Here is a 20,527-nt window from a genome sequence, read left to right on the forward strand (position 1 = left end):
CACACATTTTGTCACAATTCACTGCTAGAGGAATTAAATGCACCCTATGTAACTCCATGGAACTGATGGAAGTTTACACCTGGTTTTCTCCTGACTTTAATTCAAATGTCTTTTCCTGTTGCTGATTTGGTTTGTATTATTTTGCTGTAGTATATTATAGCCTTGAGGCTGGGTGCGGTGGCTCACGCCTGTAATCCCAGCACTTTGGGATTACACTCAGCTGAGGTGGGTGGATTGCCTGAGGTCAGGAGTTCGAGACCAGTCTGGCCCACGTGGTGAATCCCGGTGTCTACTAAAAATACAAAAAAAAAAAAATTAGCCAGGCTTGGTGGCATGCACGTATAATCCCAGCAATTTGGGAGGCTGAGGCAGGGGAATTGCTTGACCTAGGAAGGGGGAGGTTGCAGTGAGCCAAGATGGCACCACTGCACTCCAGCCTGGGTGACAGAGTGAGACTCTGTCTCAAAAAACAACAACAAGAACAACAACAAAAAAAGCATTATAGCCTTGAGTACGACTATGTGCTGAATTCTGTGGGTCTCAGGGATCCCCAACACAACATCAAATTTGAGAACATCCTGAACAGGTACCTTATGAAGGTTTTAATCTCTTTCCTACTATGATCTTTCTCTGACATCATGAGAATGCTCAGCAGAATGATAATTTAATATGTTGTATTCTGGATATAGAAATATGTAAATTAAGGGATAAATATTTTATTTTTGAAAGGATTATTTGCTTTACAAAAGATTTCACCATGGGCTGGGCGAGGTGGCTCATGCCTGCAATCCCAGTACTTTGGGAGGCCAAGGCAGGTGGATCACCTGAGGTTGGGAGGTTGAGACCAGCCTGACCAACATGGAGAAACCCTGTCTCTACTAAAAATACAAAATTAGCCGGGCATGGTGGCGCATGCCTGTAATCCCAGCTACTTGGGAGGCTAAGGCAGGAGAATCATTTGAACCTGGGAGGCGGAGGTTGCAGTGAGCCCAGATCACGCCATTGCACTTCAGCCTGGGCAACAAAAGTGAAACTCCATCTCAAAAAAAAAAAAGAAAAAAAAAGATTTCACCATAACATTGGGAAATAGAGGACTCTCTTGCTTGATTTATATACTTAAATTTAGAAATTTGAGTTACACTAAATTTTATAGAGACAATTATGTTAGATTAAGATACTCTGTTCTTCATATAGTTCATAACAGAATTTGTGTTACTCTGAAATCCCAGTTGTATTTGTCCTGAGAAGTTTGTGTTCTGGGAAAGGAATACTGTTGCTTCAGCTATTTAGTTATTTGCCCCATTACTGCAAGGTTCCTGTGTTGTTTATTTTAGATAGTTCATTTTGACATTTAGATAAACCAAAGCCAAACACACAAGCATGCCCAGAATTAGTCCCTGAACTTCATTCCAGGGTAAAGATAAGACATTTAGACTTCTTCAGTACAGATAAATATATTACAACTACTGAAAAATGGGTGTTATATGACTCTTGTATTTTTAGATACAGAATGACAGTGAAGGTCTTAAAAAATTTCTATCAGTTAAACTTACGGGAAAATTTATATTCACTCATAGATCCTACTTTTCAATTATAGGTTATGCCTAGGATTCTGTGACTCAATAACACCTTTTAATAACATGAATGAAAAATATTTAAATTCCCCTGAACTATATGTTGTCCTATTCAGCTCTATATTGTGTCTTGCCTTTTAAAAAATGGACTTCATTGAGGTATAAACTGCATCTATTTAAAACTGTATAATTCGGGCCGGGCACAGTGGCTCACGCCTGTAATCCCAGCACTTTGGGAGGCCGAGGCGGGAGGATCACCTGAGGTTAGGAGTTCGAGACCAGCCTGGCCAACATGGCAAAACCCCGTCTCTACTAAAAATACAAAAATTAGCCGGGCGTGGTGGCAGGCGCCTGTAATCCCAGCTACTTGGGTGGCTGAGGCAGGAGAATTGCATGAACCCAGGAGGCAGAGGTTGCAGTGAGCCGAGATCATGCCATTGCACTCCAGCCTGGGGGACAAGAACGAGACTCTGTCTCAAAACAACAACAACAAAAAACTACAATTTGATGAGTTTTTGTTGTTGTTGTTGTTGTTGTTTTTGAGACAGAGTTTCACCCTTGTTGCCCAGGCTGGAGTGCAATGGCATGATCTCAGCTCACCACAACCACCATCTCCCAGGTTCAAGCAATTCTCCTGTCTCAGCCTCCGGAGTAGCTGAGATTACAGTCATGAGCCACCACTCCTGGCTAAATTTTTTTTGTGTGTATTTTTAGTAGAGATGGGGTTTCTCCATGTTGGTCAGGCTAGTCTCAACCTCCCGACCTCAGGTGATCCGCCTGCCTCAGTCTCCCCAAGTGCTGGGATTACAGTCGTGAGCCACTGCGCCTGGCCAATTTGATGAGTTTTTATAATTGTATAATAGTCATGAAACCCCCCACCATACTCAACATACAGTACATTTTTATCATCCCCCAAAGATTCCTTATGCCCCTTTGTATTCTGTTTGCCCCTTGCCCTTAGTACCAGGCAATGACTGATCTGCTTTAGATTACTTCGTATTCTCTAGCATTTCATATGAATGGAATCTATGTGCACTTGTGTGTGATGTCTTTTGCTCTGAACAATGTTTTTGATATTTATCCATATTGTTACATAATCTATTCCTTTTGTTGCTGAGTAGTAACTTATGTGGATGTATCACATTTTGTTCATCACCAATTTATGAACAGTTGTTTACATATTGTAAATAAATTGCGATTGTATGAGTTTTTGTGTGATATATGATTTCATTTTCCTGTTTTGTTTTTGGTTTTCATTAATAAGAAAGATTGGTTCTAGTAGTCAGGCATTGTGGCTTGTGCCTATAGTCCCAACTATTCCAGAGACCAAGGCAGGAGGATCACTTGAGCCCAGGAGTTCAAGTCCAGCCTGGGCAACATAGCAAGACCCTGTCTCTTAAAATAATTGGTTCTAATAGTTCTTATTAGTGGCAAAAATTAGGGGAAAGAAGCACATCAATCATTTACTTATTCAATAAATACTTGTTGAATGCCAAGTATAATGCCATGTGCTAAAAACACAATGGTGAACAAGGACTCAGCCCCTGCTCTTATTTTAGCTTATACTTTAATGAACAAGCTAAGCACATTTACAAGTAGTAAGAAGTATGGGGATTGTGTGAATAAGTATAGAATGTTATGGAAGTATGTGATAGGGGATCCTGCCTCAGTGGTCTGGGGTAATTAGAGTAGGAGTCTTCAGAGAAATGTTTAAGAGGAACAGAAAGTAAATAAATGAGGCACTCCAGGTAAAGAGAACAGAATGCATGAAGGCCTTGATGTGAAAAAGAGAATGGTACTTTATGTGTGCTATCTGGATGAAGCTGGAGGGATTTGGAGTTTCTAGATTATGTAGGTCCTTGTACAACATCTTAAGGATTTTGGAAATTTTTCTGAAGATGGTAGGAAATCACTAAAATGTTTCAAGCAAGGACGTGACATGATCAAATTGTGGATCTTATCATTGCAGTTTAATATATACTGTCTTTTTTTTGAGTAAATTCTTTATAGTCCCTTCATTATCAGAAATTCTGCCCATTATTTAAAATTCTATTACTTTTAATAATAATTTTTAGTAATACTAAGTATATACCCAAAAGGAAGGAAATCAGTATATCAAAGAGATGTTTGCACTCCCCTGTTTACTTCACCATTGTTCACAATAGCCAAGATTTGGAAGCAACCTAAGTGTCCATCAACAGGTGAATGAATAAAGAAAATGTGGTACATATACACAATGGAGTACTATTCAACCATAAAAAAGAATGAGATTCTGTTATTTGCAACAACATGGATTGGAGGACATTATGTTAAGTGAAATAAGCTAGGCACAGAAAGACAAATTTTGCATGTTCTTACTTGTTTGTGGGAGCTCAAAATTAAAACAATTGAACTCACGGAGATACAGAGTAGAAAGATGGTTAACAGAGGCTGAGAAGAGTAGTGGCAGAGGGGGTAAGGACAGGGCAGAACTGGGGATGGTTAATGGGTACAAAAGTATAATTAGATGGGATGAATAAGATCTAATATTTGATAGCACAAGGTGACTACAGTCAACAATAATTTATTGTACATTAAAATAACTAATAGAGTATAATTGGATTGTTTGTAATACAAAGAATAAATGCTTAAGGGGATGCATATGCCATTTACCCTGATGTGATTGTTAACTCATTGCATGTCTGTATCAGAATATTTCATGTACCTCATATATACCTACTATGTACCCCCAAAAATTAAAAAATTTTTAGTAAGAGATGCTATCAAGAAGGCGAGTAAAATATTGCAGTAAGACTAGGACCACTCCTCATTTTATTATTTTCTTATTTCTGAATAAGTAAAAAAATTTATTTTTAATTTTTGTTTTTGAGACAGGGTCTCACTCTGTCACCCAAGCTGGAGTGCAGTGGCGTGAACTCGGGTTACTGCAATCACCACCTCCCGGGCTCAAGTGATCCTCCCACCCCAGCCTCCCAAGTAGCTGGGACTACAGGCACAAACCACCACACCTGGCTAATTTTTTGTATTTTTGGTAGAGATAGGGTTTTGCCATGTTGCCCAGGCTGGTCTCGAACTCTTGAGCTCAAGCGATCCGCCCACCTTGGCCTCCCAAAGTGCTGAGATTACTGGGGTGAGCCACTGCACCCAGCCGTGAATATGTAGAATTTAAATATCCAGATGCTACTGGAATACTAAAGTTTTAAATTCCCATTTATGTAAGAGAAGGCTACTTGCTGGAAGTAAATTGGGGATAAAGCCAAGAGGCCTGGTATTTGATTTTTGGTAATAGTCTATAACCAAGTAACTTACCTACTAACTTATCTAGTTACTTGTTACTTGTTATCTAGTAACTTGTTACGTTATTGAGCACTCATTTATAGTACTTGCTCTGAGTCTGTGAGGAGGAAGTCTTTTAGGAGAAGCAGATTATCAGAACAATTTACAGTTGGGCTTTAATGGACAAAACCAAAACGTGATTACAATTTGAGAATTTTGTTTATATATAATGCTTAGTATATTTATATAAACTAGAGCTGCACTATCTAAAATAGCACTAGAGACACGTGGTTATATTAGTTGGCTTGGACTGCCACAACAAAATACAATAGACTCGATGTCTTGAAACAACCGCAATTTATTTTTTCACAGCTCTGGAAGCTGGGAAGTCCAAGATCAAGGTGCTAGATGATTTGGATCCCTGGTAAGGGCTGTATTCCTGGCTTGCGGATGGCCACCTTCTCTCTGTGTCCTCACATAGCACAGAGAGACGAAGCAAGCTCTGCAGTGTCTGTTCTTATAGGGTACTAATCCTATCTCATGACATCCTTGAAACCTAGTTACCTCCAGAGGCTCCATGTCCAAATAACATCATATTGTGGGTTAGGGTTTCAGTATGTGAATTTGAGGGGGACACAATTTTAAGTCTTATAGCAGTGGCTATTTAAATTTACATTGCAATTAATTGAAATTAAAACAATACTAAAAATTCAGTTCCTCAGTCACACTAGCTGTATTTCAAGTGCTTAATATCCAAATAAGGTGACTGAGAGTGATGGTTCACACCTGTAATCCCAGCACTTTGGGAGGCCAAGTTAGGAGGATTGGTTGAGCCCAGGAGATTGAGACCAGACTGGGCAACATAGCCAGACCCCATCTCTATCTAAAAAAAGAAAAATAAAAAAATATGACTACTGGTTACTGTATTAGACAATGTAGATTATAGAATATTTCCATTTCACAGAAAATTATATTGGATTGTGCTGATACATAGTATATGGAAGTCTGTCATGATAGCTATTGATCACACAAAAGACGTTAGTCTTATTTTGAGTGAGAAACAATGCTGTGATTGTGTCTTACTTGAAGTCTGCTTTCCTTAGTAAAAATCCATTATAATGAACATTAAGAAGTGGAGAGTTTTTTGTTTATGAGGAGTGATTAGTTTTATTTTAAAGTGTTTTTTGGCCCAAAATGATTAGTTTTATTTTAAAGTGTTTTTGGATTATTTTCATGGTATGTTCTTTTGTGTACTTTTTATCTTAAAGTAGTATTGCTGGGCGCGGTGGCTCACGCCTGTAATCCCAGCACTTTGGGAGGCCGAGGTGGGCAGATCATGAGGTCAGGAGATTGAGACCATCCTGGCTAACACAGTGAAACCCTGTCTCTACTAAAAATACAAAAAATTAGCTGGGCATGGTGGTGGGCGCCTGTAGTCCCAGCTACTTGGGAGGCTGAGGCAGGAGAATGGTGTGAACCCGGGAGGCAGAGCTTGCAGTGAGCCAAGATTGCGCCACTGTACTCCAGCCTGGGCAACAGAGCGAGACTCCATCTCAAAAAAGAAAAAAAAAAAAAAAGTAAAGTAGTATTGCTAATTACCTGTTTCAGATCTCATCACAAAGATACTATGTTTTTTTTTGTTTTTGTTTTTGTTTTGAGATGAAGTCTTGCCGTGTCGCCCAGGCTGGAGTGCAATGGCGCAATTTCGGCTTACTGCAACCTCTGCCTCCCGGGTTCAAATGATTCTCCTGCCTCAGCCTCCCAAGTTGCTGGGATTACAGGTGCCCACCACCACGCCCAGCTAAGTTTTGTACTTTTAGTAGAGATGGGGTTTCACCATGTTGGTCAGGCTGGTCTTAAACTCCTGACCTCATGATCCGCCCATCTCGACCTCCCAAACTGCTGGGATTACAGGCGCAAATCACTGCGCCCGACCAATTGGTTCTATTTATATAGCACTTTTCTTTCTTTCTTTCTTTCTTTCTTTTTTTTTTTTTCAGAGGGAGTCTCGCTATGTTGCCTAGGCTGGAGTACAGTGGCACGATCTTAGCTCACTGCAACCTCTGCCTCCTGAGTTCAAGCAATTCTTCTGCCTTAGCCTCCCAAGTAGCTGGGACTATAGGCGTGTGTCACCGCACCCGGCTAATTTTTGTATTTTTAGAAGAGATGGGGTTTCACCATATTGGTCAGGCTGGTCTTGAACTCCTGACCTCTGGTAATTCACCAGCCTCGGCCTCCCAAAGTGCTGGGATTACAGGCATGAGCCACCGTGTCCAGACTGTATAGCACTCTTCAAAGCCCTTTCATATATCTCTGCTACTCACAGTGAACCCGAGTGTGGAGATTGCACGTAAACTGTACAGTATACAGAGCTTCATATGTGGGTATCTCTTAGAAGACACACAATAGTGTGAACTCTCCTAATAACTGTATATAAATGTGTAAGTTGAACCTGTATTCTTTCCTTTTTTCACTCCTTTCTTTTTTTTAAAGTGCCTTGGGATTTTTAGAAGGGGATATACCTTTCCAATAACCCATATACTGTTGTCTGCCAAATTGACCATATTTTCAAAACAGATTTATTATCTATCTACCTACCTACCTATCAATCATCTATCTATTGAGAGACACTAGTATTAGCATCTGATCCAAAACAATGAATGAGATTAAGCCTCATGTAATAAGATTTTGAGTTAGAATAATAAATAGCCTTATATATGTTTGGGTTTTGCATACTGTAGCTGTCATATCGTGTTTCAGTTATTCATTGCTTCAGATGATTAAGGGTTTTTTTGTGTGTGCCCAGCCTTAATATAGCTCATTTATCTTGAACATGATATAATAATTTTTCATGACTATTATCTATTTCTAGTGATTTCTTCATCAATATAGATTTATAATGACTTTTTTTAGAATAAAAGAAGAAACAGAAAAATGACATAAAGATAGATTATTTTTAGCAAGCAATAATATAAAGATATTTTATATTATTTTTAGCAAGATTATATATATATATAGAGAGAGAGAGAGAGAGTATTATAGATAAGCCATTAAAATCTTTGGAAACCTATGCTAATTTTTCTGTGTCATACTTTCATTTTTTTCCCCCAACATCATATAATAGAATGAGACACTTCTACTCAAAGGACAAGACATAGATTGCAAGTTTGACTTTTTTTGTTTTTTGTTTTTTTTGAAATGGAGTTTCGCTCTGTCACCCAGATTGGAGTGCAATGGTGTGATCTTGGCTCACTGCAACCTCCGCCTCTGGGGTTCAAGCGATTCTCCTGCCTCAGCCTCCCAAGTAGCTGAGATGACAGGCACACGCCACCACGCTCGGGTAATTTTTGTAGTTTTTAGTAGAGACAGGGTTTCTCCATTTTGGCCAAGCTGGTCTTGAACTCCTGACCTCAGGTGATCTGCCCACTTTGGCGTCCCAAAGTGCTGGGATTACAGGTGTGAGCCACCATGCCCAGACTTTACTTGTTTTTCAAGTAAATGATTGAACAACTTCGGTTTAAATGATATGGTAACACATGGACAATTCTGTATAGTGATACTTTTTGTTTAAAGCATTTATTTGCCATATATATAATATTAAAAAAATTTTTGAGCCAGGTGCTGTGGCTCACTCCTGCAATCCCAGCACTTCGGGAGGCCAAGGCAGGAGGATCACTTGAGTCCAGGAGTTTGTGACCAGCCTGGGCAGCATAGCAAGACCTTGTCTCTACAAAAAAACAAACAAACAAAAAACACACACACACAAAAATTAGCCGGGCTTGGTGGCATGTGCTTGTGGTCCCAGCTACTCAGGAGACTTAGGTGGGAGGATCCCTTGAGCCTGAAAGCTGGAGGTTGCAGTGAGCCAAGGTTGTGCCACTGCACTCAAGCTGGGCAATATTACTGAGTGAGACCCTGTCTCAAAAAAAAATTTTTTTTTTTAAATTAAATGCTTAATTCTCTTATAGTCTATCTTTGTTAGTGTGCTCAGTTAGAATTTGGCCTCTGCTGTATTCTGTCAAATTGTCCTCTTTATCCTTTCTATAGCTCTGAGTTTAACAGATGTTTAGAGTAGATGATAACCAGTGGTGATTGTTTTTTAATGTGCACATTTTTCTTTATTCAAAAAGATGGCTTTCTTTTTATTTGACGTGTAGTTTTTGCATTCTCTAACCCAATTTTCTTATACATTTGGGACTTCAATTTGTATCTGCCTATAAACAAACTTATTTATAATTACAATTTTTATCCCTGCCAAATCTTCCCTGTGTATAAATTGGTTATCACTAGGTTCTAAAAAGTTTTTATAGAGTTAATTTGAAAAGCTGTTCTTCATAATTGTGTACAGTTTCTAGAGTTTTACATTTATGGACCTACCTTGCGTGCAGTATCTTTGAGACAGAAAAAGTGTAGACTGTTCTCAGAATGTTGCAGTGAGAAAGTAAGATGTCCTGCTGCCAAATATAAAGTTGTTTTTATACTGTCTCTCTGCTGAAAATCCTTTTTATTTTTCTCCTTTAAGCCTTCCTCTGATTGAGTGTACTCTCTTCTTTTCTAAAGTTATAGTTTTTTGGATATAGTTTTTTGGTTATACTTGTTTAACAAACTTTTTGTCAGCTACCATTTGGCAGCTCACTTTCACAACCCTCACACTCCTCTTTTTACCTACTTTTAGTTGTTTGGCAAACATCTATATTTTTGTACAACTTTGGCAAAAATGATTTATCAGTGTAGCTCTATACCTGTTGAATAAAAATAGTAGAAATTATACATCACAAGAAATAGAACCTTATTAAGAATTTTCTTTAAATTTAACTTTTAAGTTCAGGGGTACATGTGCAGGTTTGTTATATATGTAAACTTTTGTCATGGGGGTTTGTTGTACAGATTGTTTCATCACCCAGGTATTAAGCTTAGTATTTCATTAGTTATTTTTCCTGATCCTCTCCCTCCTCCCACCCTCCACCCTTTGCTGGCCCCAGTGTGTGGGGTTCCCCTCTATGTGTCCATGTGTTTTCATCATTTATCTCCCACTTATAAGTGAGAACCTGTGGTGTTTGGTTTTCTGTTCCTGTATTAGTTTGCTAAGGATAATGGCCCCAAAACCATACAAATTCTGGAAGACAACCTAGGCAATACCATTCTGGACATAGGAACAGGCAAAGTTTTCATGACAATGCCAAAAGCAATTGCAACAAAAGTAAAAGCAAAACAAAAAACAAAAGCAAAACAAGATTTAATTAAACATAAGAGCTTCTGCACGGCAAAAGAAACTGTCAACAGGGTAAACAGACAGCCTACAAAATGGGAGTAAATTTTTGCAAACTATGCATCTGACAAAGGTGTAATAACTAGCATCTGTAAGGAGCTTAAACAAATTTACAAGAAGAAAGCAACCCCATTAAAAAGTGGGCAAAGGAAATAGATAGTTTTCAAAAGAAGACATGCATGTGGCCAACAATTATATGAAAAAACGGCTCAGTATCACTGATCATTAGAGAAATGCAAATCAAAGTCACAATGATATATCATCTCACACTGGTCAAAATGGCTATTATCAAAAAGTCAAAAAATAACATATGCCAGGAAGGTTGTGGAGAAAAAGGAACACTTATACACTGTTGGTGGGAGTCTAAATTAATTCAGCCATTTTGGACACATGCACGTGTATGTTTGTTGCAGCACTGTTCACAATAACAAAGACGTAGAATCAATCTAAATGCCTATCAGTGGTAATCTGGATAAAGAAAATGTGGTAAATATACACCATGGAATACTATGCAGCCATAAAAAAGAATTCTTAAAGGTTGATTCTACATCTGAAAATTACTTGAAATTAAACTAAAAAAGCCCAGTGTTTAAATTTTTTGGCATTTGACATTAGAATATCCATGCTATGGAGAAAAAGAAAACTTTGAGAATATTTTTGAAACAGAGAGGAAGAGCATACTGTACTGATATCTTGAAGGATTTCAAGCTAAACTAAAAAATCAATAGAAAAAATAAAATTACCGCTAAAGGAAGTAAAGAACAGACATTGTAGTACAAAATTGAATAAGAGGATTGGAAGAACACCTTGAGAAACCCTCACAGAAGCAGAGGAAACAATGAGAATGATAAAAGAGAATGTGCTAATTTTGGAGACCATGGATCCATTATCATATATCCATAATATAATATGGATCCATGTCGTCATTTCCAAAAAAAGACGTAAGAAAAATGAATGAAAACAGTTAATAGAGCATAAATTAATATTATTTTCCTGACCTGAGAAAAGACCGAACTTTTTTTTTTTTTTTTTTTTAAGAGATAGGGTATCACTCTGTCACCCAGGATAGGGTACAGTATTGCCCTAGTAACCCAGACTCTAGGGTGCAGTGGTGCCATAGTTCACCACAGCCCTGAACTCCTGGGCTCCAGCTATCCTTCTGCCTCAGCCTCCCAAGTAGCTGGGACTGCAGGCATGCACTACCATATTTAAAAATTTTTTAATTCCTTGTGGGGACCTTACTGTGTTGCCCGGGCTGGTGCAAACTCCTGGCCTCAAGCAGTCCTTCTGCCTCAGCCTCCCAAAGTGTTGGGTTACAGGCACGAGACGCCGCACTCCGCCACACCAAACTTTTTATATTGAAAGTATTGATTATCAAAAACACATATAATAAAAAGAGAACAGGCCAAGTGCAGTGGCTCATGCCTGTAATCCCAGCACTTTGGGAGGCCAAGGTGGGTGGATCACCTGAGGTCAGGAGTTTGAGACCAGCTTGGCCAGCATGAAACCTCGTCTCTACTAAAAATACAAAATTAGCCGGGCGTGGTGGTGCATGCCTGTAATCCCAGCTACTTGGGAGGCTGAGGCAGGAGAATGGCTTGAACCCGGGAGACGGAGGTTGCAGTGAGTCGAGATCATGCCGCTGCACTCCAGCCTGGGCAGCAGAGCAAGACTCCGTCTCAAAAAAAACAATACTTAGATACATGCTAGTATGTTTGTTGAATAAAAGAACATCAATAAGCTTGTCTAATCTTCCTAGGTTGTTGAAAAGGAACTAAAATCAAGCTTCACCTCCGAAAATATAATGCTCATAATGACCTGTGCAAACAGTTTTGAACAAAAATGATAATTCCAGGAAGAAGGGGAAGCTAGAAAATTGAGAGTTTTAAATCAGAAGCAGCAGTTCAATTGAGAATAAGAATTGACTGGATTCAGTTGTTTAGCTAATGATAAGAAAAAGAAAAAATGACATCCCTTTGACATTTTCTTAGTTATTCCACAAACATATCTGCATAATTTATATTTTATTGTATTTTTCTTATCTTTTTAAAGGTAAGAAATCATAATATACTTTTTTTCTTTTTTTTATCATTCAATTTCTTTTTTTTTAATTATTATACTTTAAGTTCTAGGGTACTGTGCACAACGTGCAGGTTTGTTACATATGTGTATAGTATACATTTTCTTTGTTGTTTCCCGTATGTGGTTGGGATAGCATTTTGAAGAGATGGTCCTTCCACCTGCAAAGCTATTTGTATATTAGAATATTTAATTCTCCTGGGGACTGGATTAAAAGCCAGTGAAAATGCTTCAGGCATTTTGACAGGTAAACCAAAACAAAGTAAAATACCACTTCCACACATTTCCAAATTCTTCTCCCTTGCATGCAGTCCTGCCAAAATTAGGAACCACTATTTTTTTTTTTTTTTTTTTTTTTTTGAGATGACGTCTTGCTGTGTCGCCCAGGCTGGAGTGCAATGGTGTGGTCTCGGCTCACTGCCTCCTGGGTTCAACTGATTCTCCTGCCTCAGCCTTCTGAGTAGCTGGGATTACAGGCATGCGCCTGCACGCCCGGCTAATTTTTGTATTTTTAGTGGAGACGGGGTTTCACCATGTTGGCCTGGCTGGTCTCAAACTCCTGACCTCGTGATCTGCCAGCCTCTGCCTCCCAAAGTGCTGGGATTACAGGCGTGAGCCACCTTGCCCAGCCTAGTAACCACTGTTTATCTATTAATTTGTACTCAGGGTGTTAATAGAGCACATTAATTGATTTTTTGAATATTGAACCAGGCTTGCATATCTGGGATAAACCACTCCATACCTTTTTTGTTTTTTTTTTAACTATACTTTTTTTTAAAAATGCTCAACTATCCACAGGCCCTTATGGTTTTGGTTTTTTTTGGGGGGTTTTTTTTTTTGAGGTAGAGGTTTGCTCTTGTTGCCCAAACTGGAGTGCAATGGTGCGATCTCAGCTCACTGCAACCTACACCTCCCAGGTTCATGTGATTCTCTTGCCTCAGCTCCTGAATAGCTGGAATTACAGGCGTACACCACCATGCCTGGCTAATTTTTTGTATTTTTAGTAGAAACAGGGTTTCACCATGTTAGCCAGGCTGGTCTCGAATCCTGACCTCAGTTGATCTACCCGCCTTGGCCTCCCAAAGTGCCTGGGATTACAGGTGTGAGCCACTGCGCCTGGCCAACATTGGATTTTTTCAGTTGTATTACCAGTTTTATGTTCAAAACTCCTTTAAGAGGTTCTATTTTTATGCATTGCCTTTACTTAACCCAATCTCTTCATTTATAAATATGTAAATATTATGTATTTAGAAAATATGTAATGGTAAAGTTTGAAAGGATGCCTGAGTAACCAAGAACAGTGGTTTCCTGGGGTGGAAGGAGGGGAACATTGGAATGGACAAATGGGAACAAGGGTGTGAGTGAAGCTTTTCACTATATAATCATTTATAAAATGGACAGATTGATCGGCTGACACTAAAGTTCTTGTCAGTGTTCTAATCCTGTGAATTATGTCTAGAATATTTAAACTATTGATAAAAGACCAGCATCTACAAAACTTTTAAGTTTTCTTATTATTGTTGGTTAATTTCATCTCCAGAATTTAGTTATTAGTTTTGTTCAGAAACATTATTTAAATAAATCAGCCTCAGTGCTATGGTGCGTATGAATTAAGCCATACTAAAGGTACACATCCAAAATAAAGAAACAAGTCAGAAGCCCCCAAGGAATATATTGGCCAAGTGTATTAGACTATTATTTTGGCTAGTCAAACACATTAGGAAAGCCTACTGTAAGAAATGAAATAGATCAGATATTGCTTTCGATAACCTTTTACTTTAGTATTCTCAGCAATGTTGGTAAATATTTATTAGCTGATAAATTATGTGGCAAATGTTCTACAAAAATTAGTTAAATCGGATTACGTGTGTGGAGAAAGATTGGCATTAAAAGTACATTAGGTTGTCCTTTTAGGATAAGTCTATTGAGCATTTCTTCTTCTGGTTATTATATTGATAATTTGAATAACAGAAAGTAATTTTTTTGGTCGTGCATGGTGGCTCACGCCTGTAATCCCAGCACTTTTGGAGGCCTAGTTGGGTGGATCATCTGAGGTCGAGAGTTCGGGACCAGCCTGACCAACATGGAGAAACCCCATCTCTACTAAAAATTCAAAATTAGCCAGGCGTGGTGGCACATGCCTGTAATGCCAGCTACTCAGGAGGCTGAGGCAAGAGAATCGCTTGAACCCAGGAGGCAGAGGTTGCAGTGAGGCAAGATTGCGCCATTGCACTCCAGCCTGGGCATCAAGAGCGAAACTCTGTCTCAAAAAAAAAAAAAACAAAAAGAAAAAAAAAAGAAAGAATTTTTTTTTTATTGAAGTATAGTTTATACCTGAAGTTCACTCAATTTAAGTGAACAATTCAGTTATTTTTTTTTTGCAAATGTACAGACTTGTGCAATGATTACCACAGTTTAATTTTAGAACATATATATACCCTAAAAAGAAACCATGTACCCATTCATAGTTACTCTTTGTATCATTAGTTTACCATACCTAATTATGTATGTAACTTTGTATAACTGACTATAAAATATGATAAAAGTAAGTACTATGCAATTTCCAGAATTATTCAGCCTTCTAGGTTTGTTTTGAAGACTTGGTAATTTTGAACATGGACATTTTCTTTGATGATATTTCTTTATTTGGACACCAAAATTATTTAATAAAAGCAAGAGTGGTGAGAATAATTTGAGTACGAGGGGATTGCTTTTGGGAAATGAGAATTTTAAAATTTCCTTCTTGTTTGGAGTTTACAAATGAATTCATGAACAGAAGAACGTCATTGAATGTAAAATTACAAATTTATTTAAAGATTTCAATTCAAATAATTTAGTAGGGAAATTTATGAAGTCATTCAGATAAGACAAAGATTTTATGTAATAATATTTTGTCATTCCTTTATTTCCTTTATTTTAGCTTCGCAGAATCAAGAACGGCTATGTGCATTTAAAGATCCATATCAGCAAGACCTTGGGATAGGTGAGAGTAGAATCTCTCATGAAAATGGGACAATATTATGCTCAAAAGGTAGCACCTGCTATGGCCTTTGGGAGAAATCAAAAGGGGACATAAATCTTGTAAAACAAGGCAAGTGATACTTTCCTTACCTGAAATGACTGTTTTATACAATTGATATTTATCTAAAAAGGACATGGAAGTATATTAAAATCCTGTTCAGAAAAACAGTGAATTTAAAAGTGTATATATAAAGCCAGGTGTATCCACAAGCCCCAAATTTATAAAAGGCTATTTATTTTTAGATTATTTTAAAAACATCTTTCTTATAATGTTATACATGCCCGTTCTATGAATTTTGGAATATATAGAGAACTACAAGGAAAACAAAAGTCTACAATAATATACTCTTTAAAAATATTTTTACTGGCCAGGTGCGGTGGCTCACGCCTGTAATCCCAGCACTTTGGGAGGCCGAGGTGGGTGGATCACGAGGTCAGGAGATCGAGACCAGCCTGGCTAACGCGGTGAAACCCCGTCTCTACTGAAAATACAGAAAATTAGCCGGGCATGGTGGCGGGCGCCTGTAGTCCCAGCTACAGGCTGAAGCAGGAGAATGACATGAAGCTGGGAGGCAGAGCTTGCAGTGAGCCGAGATCCCACCACTGCACTCCAGCCTGAGCGACAGAGCGAGACTCTGTCTCAAAAAAAAAAAAAAAAAAATTAGGAACATACTGTATAAACAATTTCATATCCAGTTTTCTCCACCTTAATTATAAGCATTTTTCCATGTCTTTAAAGAATCTCTGAAAACCTTTTTAACTTTTGCACAACATATCATTGTATATATGTATCATAGTTTACTTACAGCTTATTCTATTGGTAGACATTATGTTATTTTCATGTTTTCACTGTAATGCATAGTAAAACACAGTTGTTCAGTGAACAACTTTAAACATAATTTTTTGATTGTATGTGATTGTTTCTTGAAATATATCCCTTGATGTAGAATTATTAGGTTATAAGATATATCAACATTTTAAAGACTGTATAAAAATTTCCATGTGGCTTTCTAAAAGTACTGTTCATTTATATTCCCTCTAACACTGTATGAAGGTGTCTGTGTTACTGAATCATTTTTATTTTTTTATTTTTTATTTTTTGAGATGGAGTCTCGCATTGTCACCCAGGCTGGAGTGCAATGGTGGGATCTCGGCTCACTGCAACCTCCGCCTCCCGGGTTCAAGCGATTCTCCTGCCTCAGCCTGCCAAGTAGCTGGGACTACAGGTGCGCACCACCACGCCCAGCTAATTTTTGTATTCTTAGTGGAGATAGGGTTTTGCCATGTTGGCCAGGGTGGTCTCGATCTCCTGACCCTCATGATCCGCCCACTTCGGCCTCCCAAAGTGCTGGGATTACAGGCATGAGCCACCGCGCCCAGCCATTTTTCTGATATATATTATTTATTTATTTGTTATTTTATTTTTGAGACAGAATGTCACTCTTACTCAGGATAGAGTGCAGTGGCACATTCATGACTCACTGCAAACTTGACCTCCTGGGCTCAAGCAATCCTCCCAAGTCAGTAGGACCACAACCAGGCACCACCATTTCCAGCTAATTTTTAAGTGTTTGTCAAGATGTGGTATGGCTGTGTTGCCCAGGCCAGTCTCAAATTCCTGGGCTCAAGTGATCCTCCTGCTTTGGCTTCCCAACGTGCTGGGATTCTAGGTGTGAGCCACCGTGCCCAGCCATATTATTTTTTAAACCTAGAACAATATATTTGGTATAGACAAAAATGAAACCTTACTCTTGCTTTAATAATTCTTCGATTAGCTGGGTGCAGTGGCTCACACCTGTAATCCCAGCACTTTGGGAGGCCGAGGCAGGCAGATCACCTGAGGTCAGGAGTTTGAGACCGGCCTGACCAACATGGAGAAACCCCATCTCTACTAAAAATACAAAATTAGCTGGGCATGGTGGTGGCACATGCCTGTAATCCCAGCTACTCGGGAGGCTAAGGTAGGAGAATCGCTTGAACTCGGGAGGTGGAGACTGCAGTGAGCTGAGATCGTGCCATTGCACTTTAGCCTGGGCAACAAGAGTGAAACTCCGCCTCAGTAAATAAATAAATAATTCTTAGATTAATCATGCAGTTAAACCTTTTTTGGTGGCCTTTTCCCCCCCATGAAATGTCTTTGGTATCCTTTACTATTTTTCTGTTTCTTAAAAATATGTTTCCTGTTGATTTGCAAAACTGTTTCATAGCTTACACGTGCTGTCACATTTGTTGAAATTACTGCTTAGTTTGTTGTTTTTCTCTTAGTTTTATCATATTGTCTCCTTTTTTGTATTCATATTGATTTATAGGATGTTGGTCTCACATTGGAGATCCCCAAGAGTGTCACTATGAAGAATGTGTAGTAACTACCACTCCTCCCTCAATTCAGAATGGAACATACCGTTTCTGCTGTTGTAGCACAGATTTATGTAATGTCAACTTTACTGAGAATTTTCCACCTCCTGACACAACACCACTCAGTAAGTAAAGTAACCAACTTTTCTTTGTATTTCCTTTCTCCAAAGATTTGCAAAATATAAAAAAACATAAAAAACATTCAAGGTTGAAGCCAGGCGTGATGGCTCATGCCTGTAATCCCAGCACTTTGGGAGGCCGAGGTGGGTGGATCACCTGAGGTCAGGAGTTTGAGACCAGCCTAGTGAAATCCCGTCTCTACCAAAAGTAAAAAATTAGCCGGGTGTAGTGGTAGGCGCATGTAATCCCAGCTACTCAGGAGGCTGAGACAGGAGAATTGCTTGAACCTGGGAGGCAGAGGTTGCAGTGAGCCAAGATTGCGCCATTGAACTCCAGCCTGGGCAACAAGAGTGAACCTAAAAGAAAAAAAAAAATTCAAAGTTGATAGGAGTGAGAGGTAGAGTTCCAGCATCATAAGATTACATCTGGCAAACACCTGAAATCCGAAAGAGATGCACCAGGACTTCCAAGGCATCAATATATTACTAAATAACTTTGGTAAAATATAGTACTGGCCAGGCACGGTGGCTCATGTCTGTAATTTCAGCACTTTAGGAGGCCAGAGCAGGAGGAGCATTTGAGCCCAGGAACTGAAGACCAGCCTGGGCAACATAGTGAGATCCCATCTCTACCAAAACAATAAATAAATTAGCCAGGCGTGGTGGTGCGCATGTGTAGTTCAGTTATTTGGGAGTCTGAGATTGGAGAATTGCTTGAGCCTAGGAAGTTGAAGCTGCAGCTATTGTGCCACTGCCCTCTAACCTAGGTGACACAGCGAGACTCTGTCTCAAAATAAAATGTAGTACTTCCCAACCTGTATGGAGGGAAATTTGGTTAAGACAACTACATGTGTGCTTACTCTTTCACCTAGCTTTCACATTTCTTGGAATTTATCTGGAAGATACATCTTCAATAGTACGAGTATACATAGACATTGAGTTGTTTATTGCAGTGTTATTTGTAACTGCACAATATTAGGAAGTAAATGTCCAAGAATAGGAGATTAGTTGAAATATACTATGGTACATACATGTAATGGAGTACCAACTATACAGCTATAAGAAAAAAATAAGATCTCTATGAACTAGCACAGAGTGATTTTCACCGGTAATATTAGATGCAAAAAGTATATATAGTAGGCTCTCTTGTATAGGACTGGAAGGAAAATAAAAAAGCCTATCTATTATTGACTTATCTTTAAAAAAAGAAATAATAAATTAGAAAATAATGAACTTGGTTATTTATAAGGGATCCAAGGAATGAGACAGAAAGAATATGGAAAGGAGTGAATGTTCTCTGAGTGTAGCTTTTTTTTTGTTTTTGTTTTTTTTTGGTTTTGTTTTGTTTTGAGACGGAGTTTCGCTCTCGTTGTGGAGGCTGGAGGGCAATGGCACGATCTCGGCTCACCACAACCTCCGCCTCCCAGGTTCAAGCGATTCTCCTGCCTCAGCCTCCCTAGTAGCTGGGATCAGGCATGTGCCACCACGCCCGGCTAATTTTGTATTTTTAGTAGAGACGGGGTTTCTCCATGTTGGTCAGGCTGGTCTCAAAGTCCTGACCTCAGGTGATCCACCCGACTCAGCCTCCCAAAGTGCTGGGATTACAGGTGTGAGCCACCGCGCCCGGCCTGAGTGTAGCTTTTTGTATGTAGTTTTTACTGTTGGCATCGTGTCACTATTCTACGTAAGCAAAAAAAAATTAAGTACCTAAGAATGGAAAGGAGAAAAATTCCTCACAGTATAAGCAAACTGAAATAAATGAACCCAATTTTATTTTTATTTTATTTATTTATTTTTTTGAGACAGAGTCTTGCTTTTGCCACCCTGGCTAGAGTACAGTGACATGATCCTGGCTCACTGCAACGTCCACCTCCCGGGTTCAAGTGATCTCCTGTCTCAGCCTCCCAAGTAGCCAGGATTACAGGTGCCTGCCACCACGCCCGGCTAATTGTTGTATATTTAGAAGAGATGGGGTTTCACTGTGTTGGCCAGGCTGGTCTCAAATTCCCGACCTCAGATGATCCGCCCACCTCGGCCTCCCAAAGTGCTAAGATTACAGGCCTGAGCCACCGCGCCCGGCCCCAATTGTATTTCCTATTACTATAATAACTACCTTGATACCAAAGTTATTGAAAGATAAGGGGGAAAAAAAAAAGCCCTGAAGAGAAAAAGAACTAATCCAAGTGATTTATAAGCACAGTATTTGACTATATACACTCTTGTGCAAGATGTGGTATAAAGGATGGAGGAGAATTGCAAACAAATACTGAACTCTTTTGCGAAGATTTGTCTTTTAGTAGTGTGGGCAAAGCAATTCTGAAACCATCGTACATGCATTATAGGATTAAGAAAATGAGTTGAGGCTGGGTGCAGTGGCTCATACCTGTAATCCCAGCACTTTGGGAGACTGAGGCAGGCAGATCACGAGGTAAAGAGATCAAGACCATCCTGGCCAACATAGTGAAACCCCATCTCTACTAAAAATACAAAAATTAGCTGGGCGTGGTGGTGCACGCCTGTAATCCCATCTACCCAGGAGGCTGAGACAGGAGAATCACTTGAACCTGGGAGGCGGAGGTTGCAGTGAGCTAAGATCACGCCATTGCACTCCAGCCTGGGCAACAAGAGTGAAACGCTGTCTCAAAAAATAAAAATAAAAATAAAAAAAGGAACCAAAGCTTCTTAGAAAAATGATTTATCCCAAGACTGGAGCAGGATAGATACAAGATAAGCCTGGGACATCTTGTAATGTTTTAATAATTTTTGTAAGAAAGTAAGGAAAGAGCCTGTAATCCCAGCACTTTGGGAGGCCAAGGCAAGAGGACTGCTTGATC

The 20,527-nt window shown here is 39.1% G+C and overlaps 1 protein-coding gene across 2 annotated transcripts in view; it reads left to right on the forward strand.

Moving 5' to 3' along the window:
- The window catches only part of BMPR2 (bone morphogenetic protein receptor type 2), a 195,677-nt gene that overhangs the window by 78,584 nt on the left and 96,566 nt on the right, over positions 1-20,527 (forward strand). For both annotated transcript variants that reach the window (XM_002812753.6, XM_063712969.1), the window contains exons 2-3: positions 15,119-15,289; positions 17,529-17,699. In XM_002812753.6, the coding sequence (XP_002812799.1) occupies positions 15,119-15,289; positions 17,529-17,699 (342 nt within the window). The remainder of the gene's footprint in view (positions 1-15,118; positions 15,290-17,528; positions 17,700-20,527) is intronic.

This window comes from Pongo abelii, chromosome 11 (assembly GCF_028885655.2).
Source record: "Pongo abelii isolate AG06213 chromosome 11, NHGRI_mPonAbe1-v2.0_pri, whole genome shotgun sequence".
Lineage (NCBI taxonomy): Eukaryota > Metazoa > Chordata > Mammalia > Primates > Hominidae > Pongo > Pongo abelii.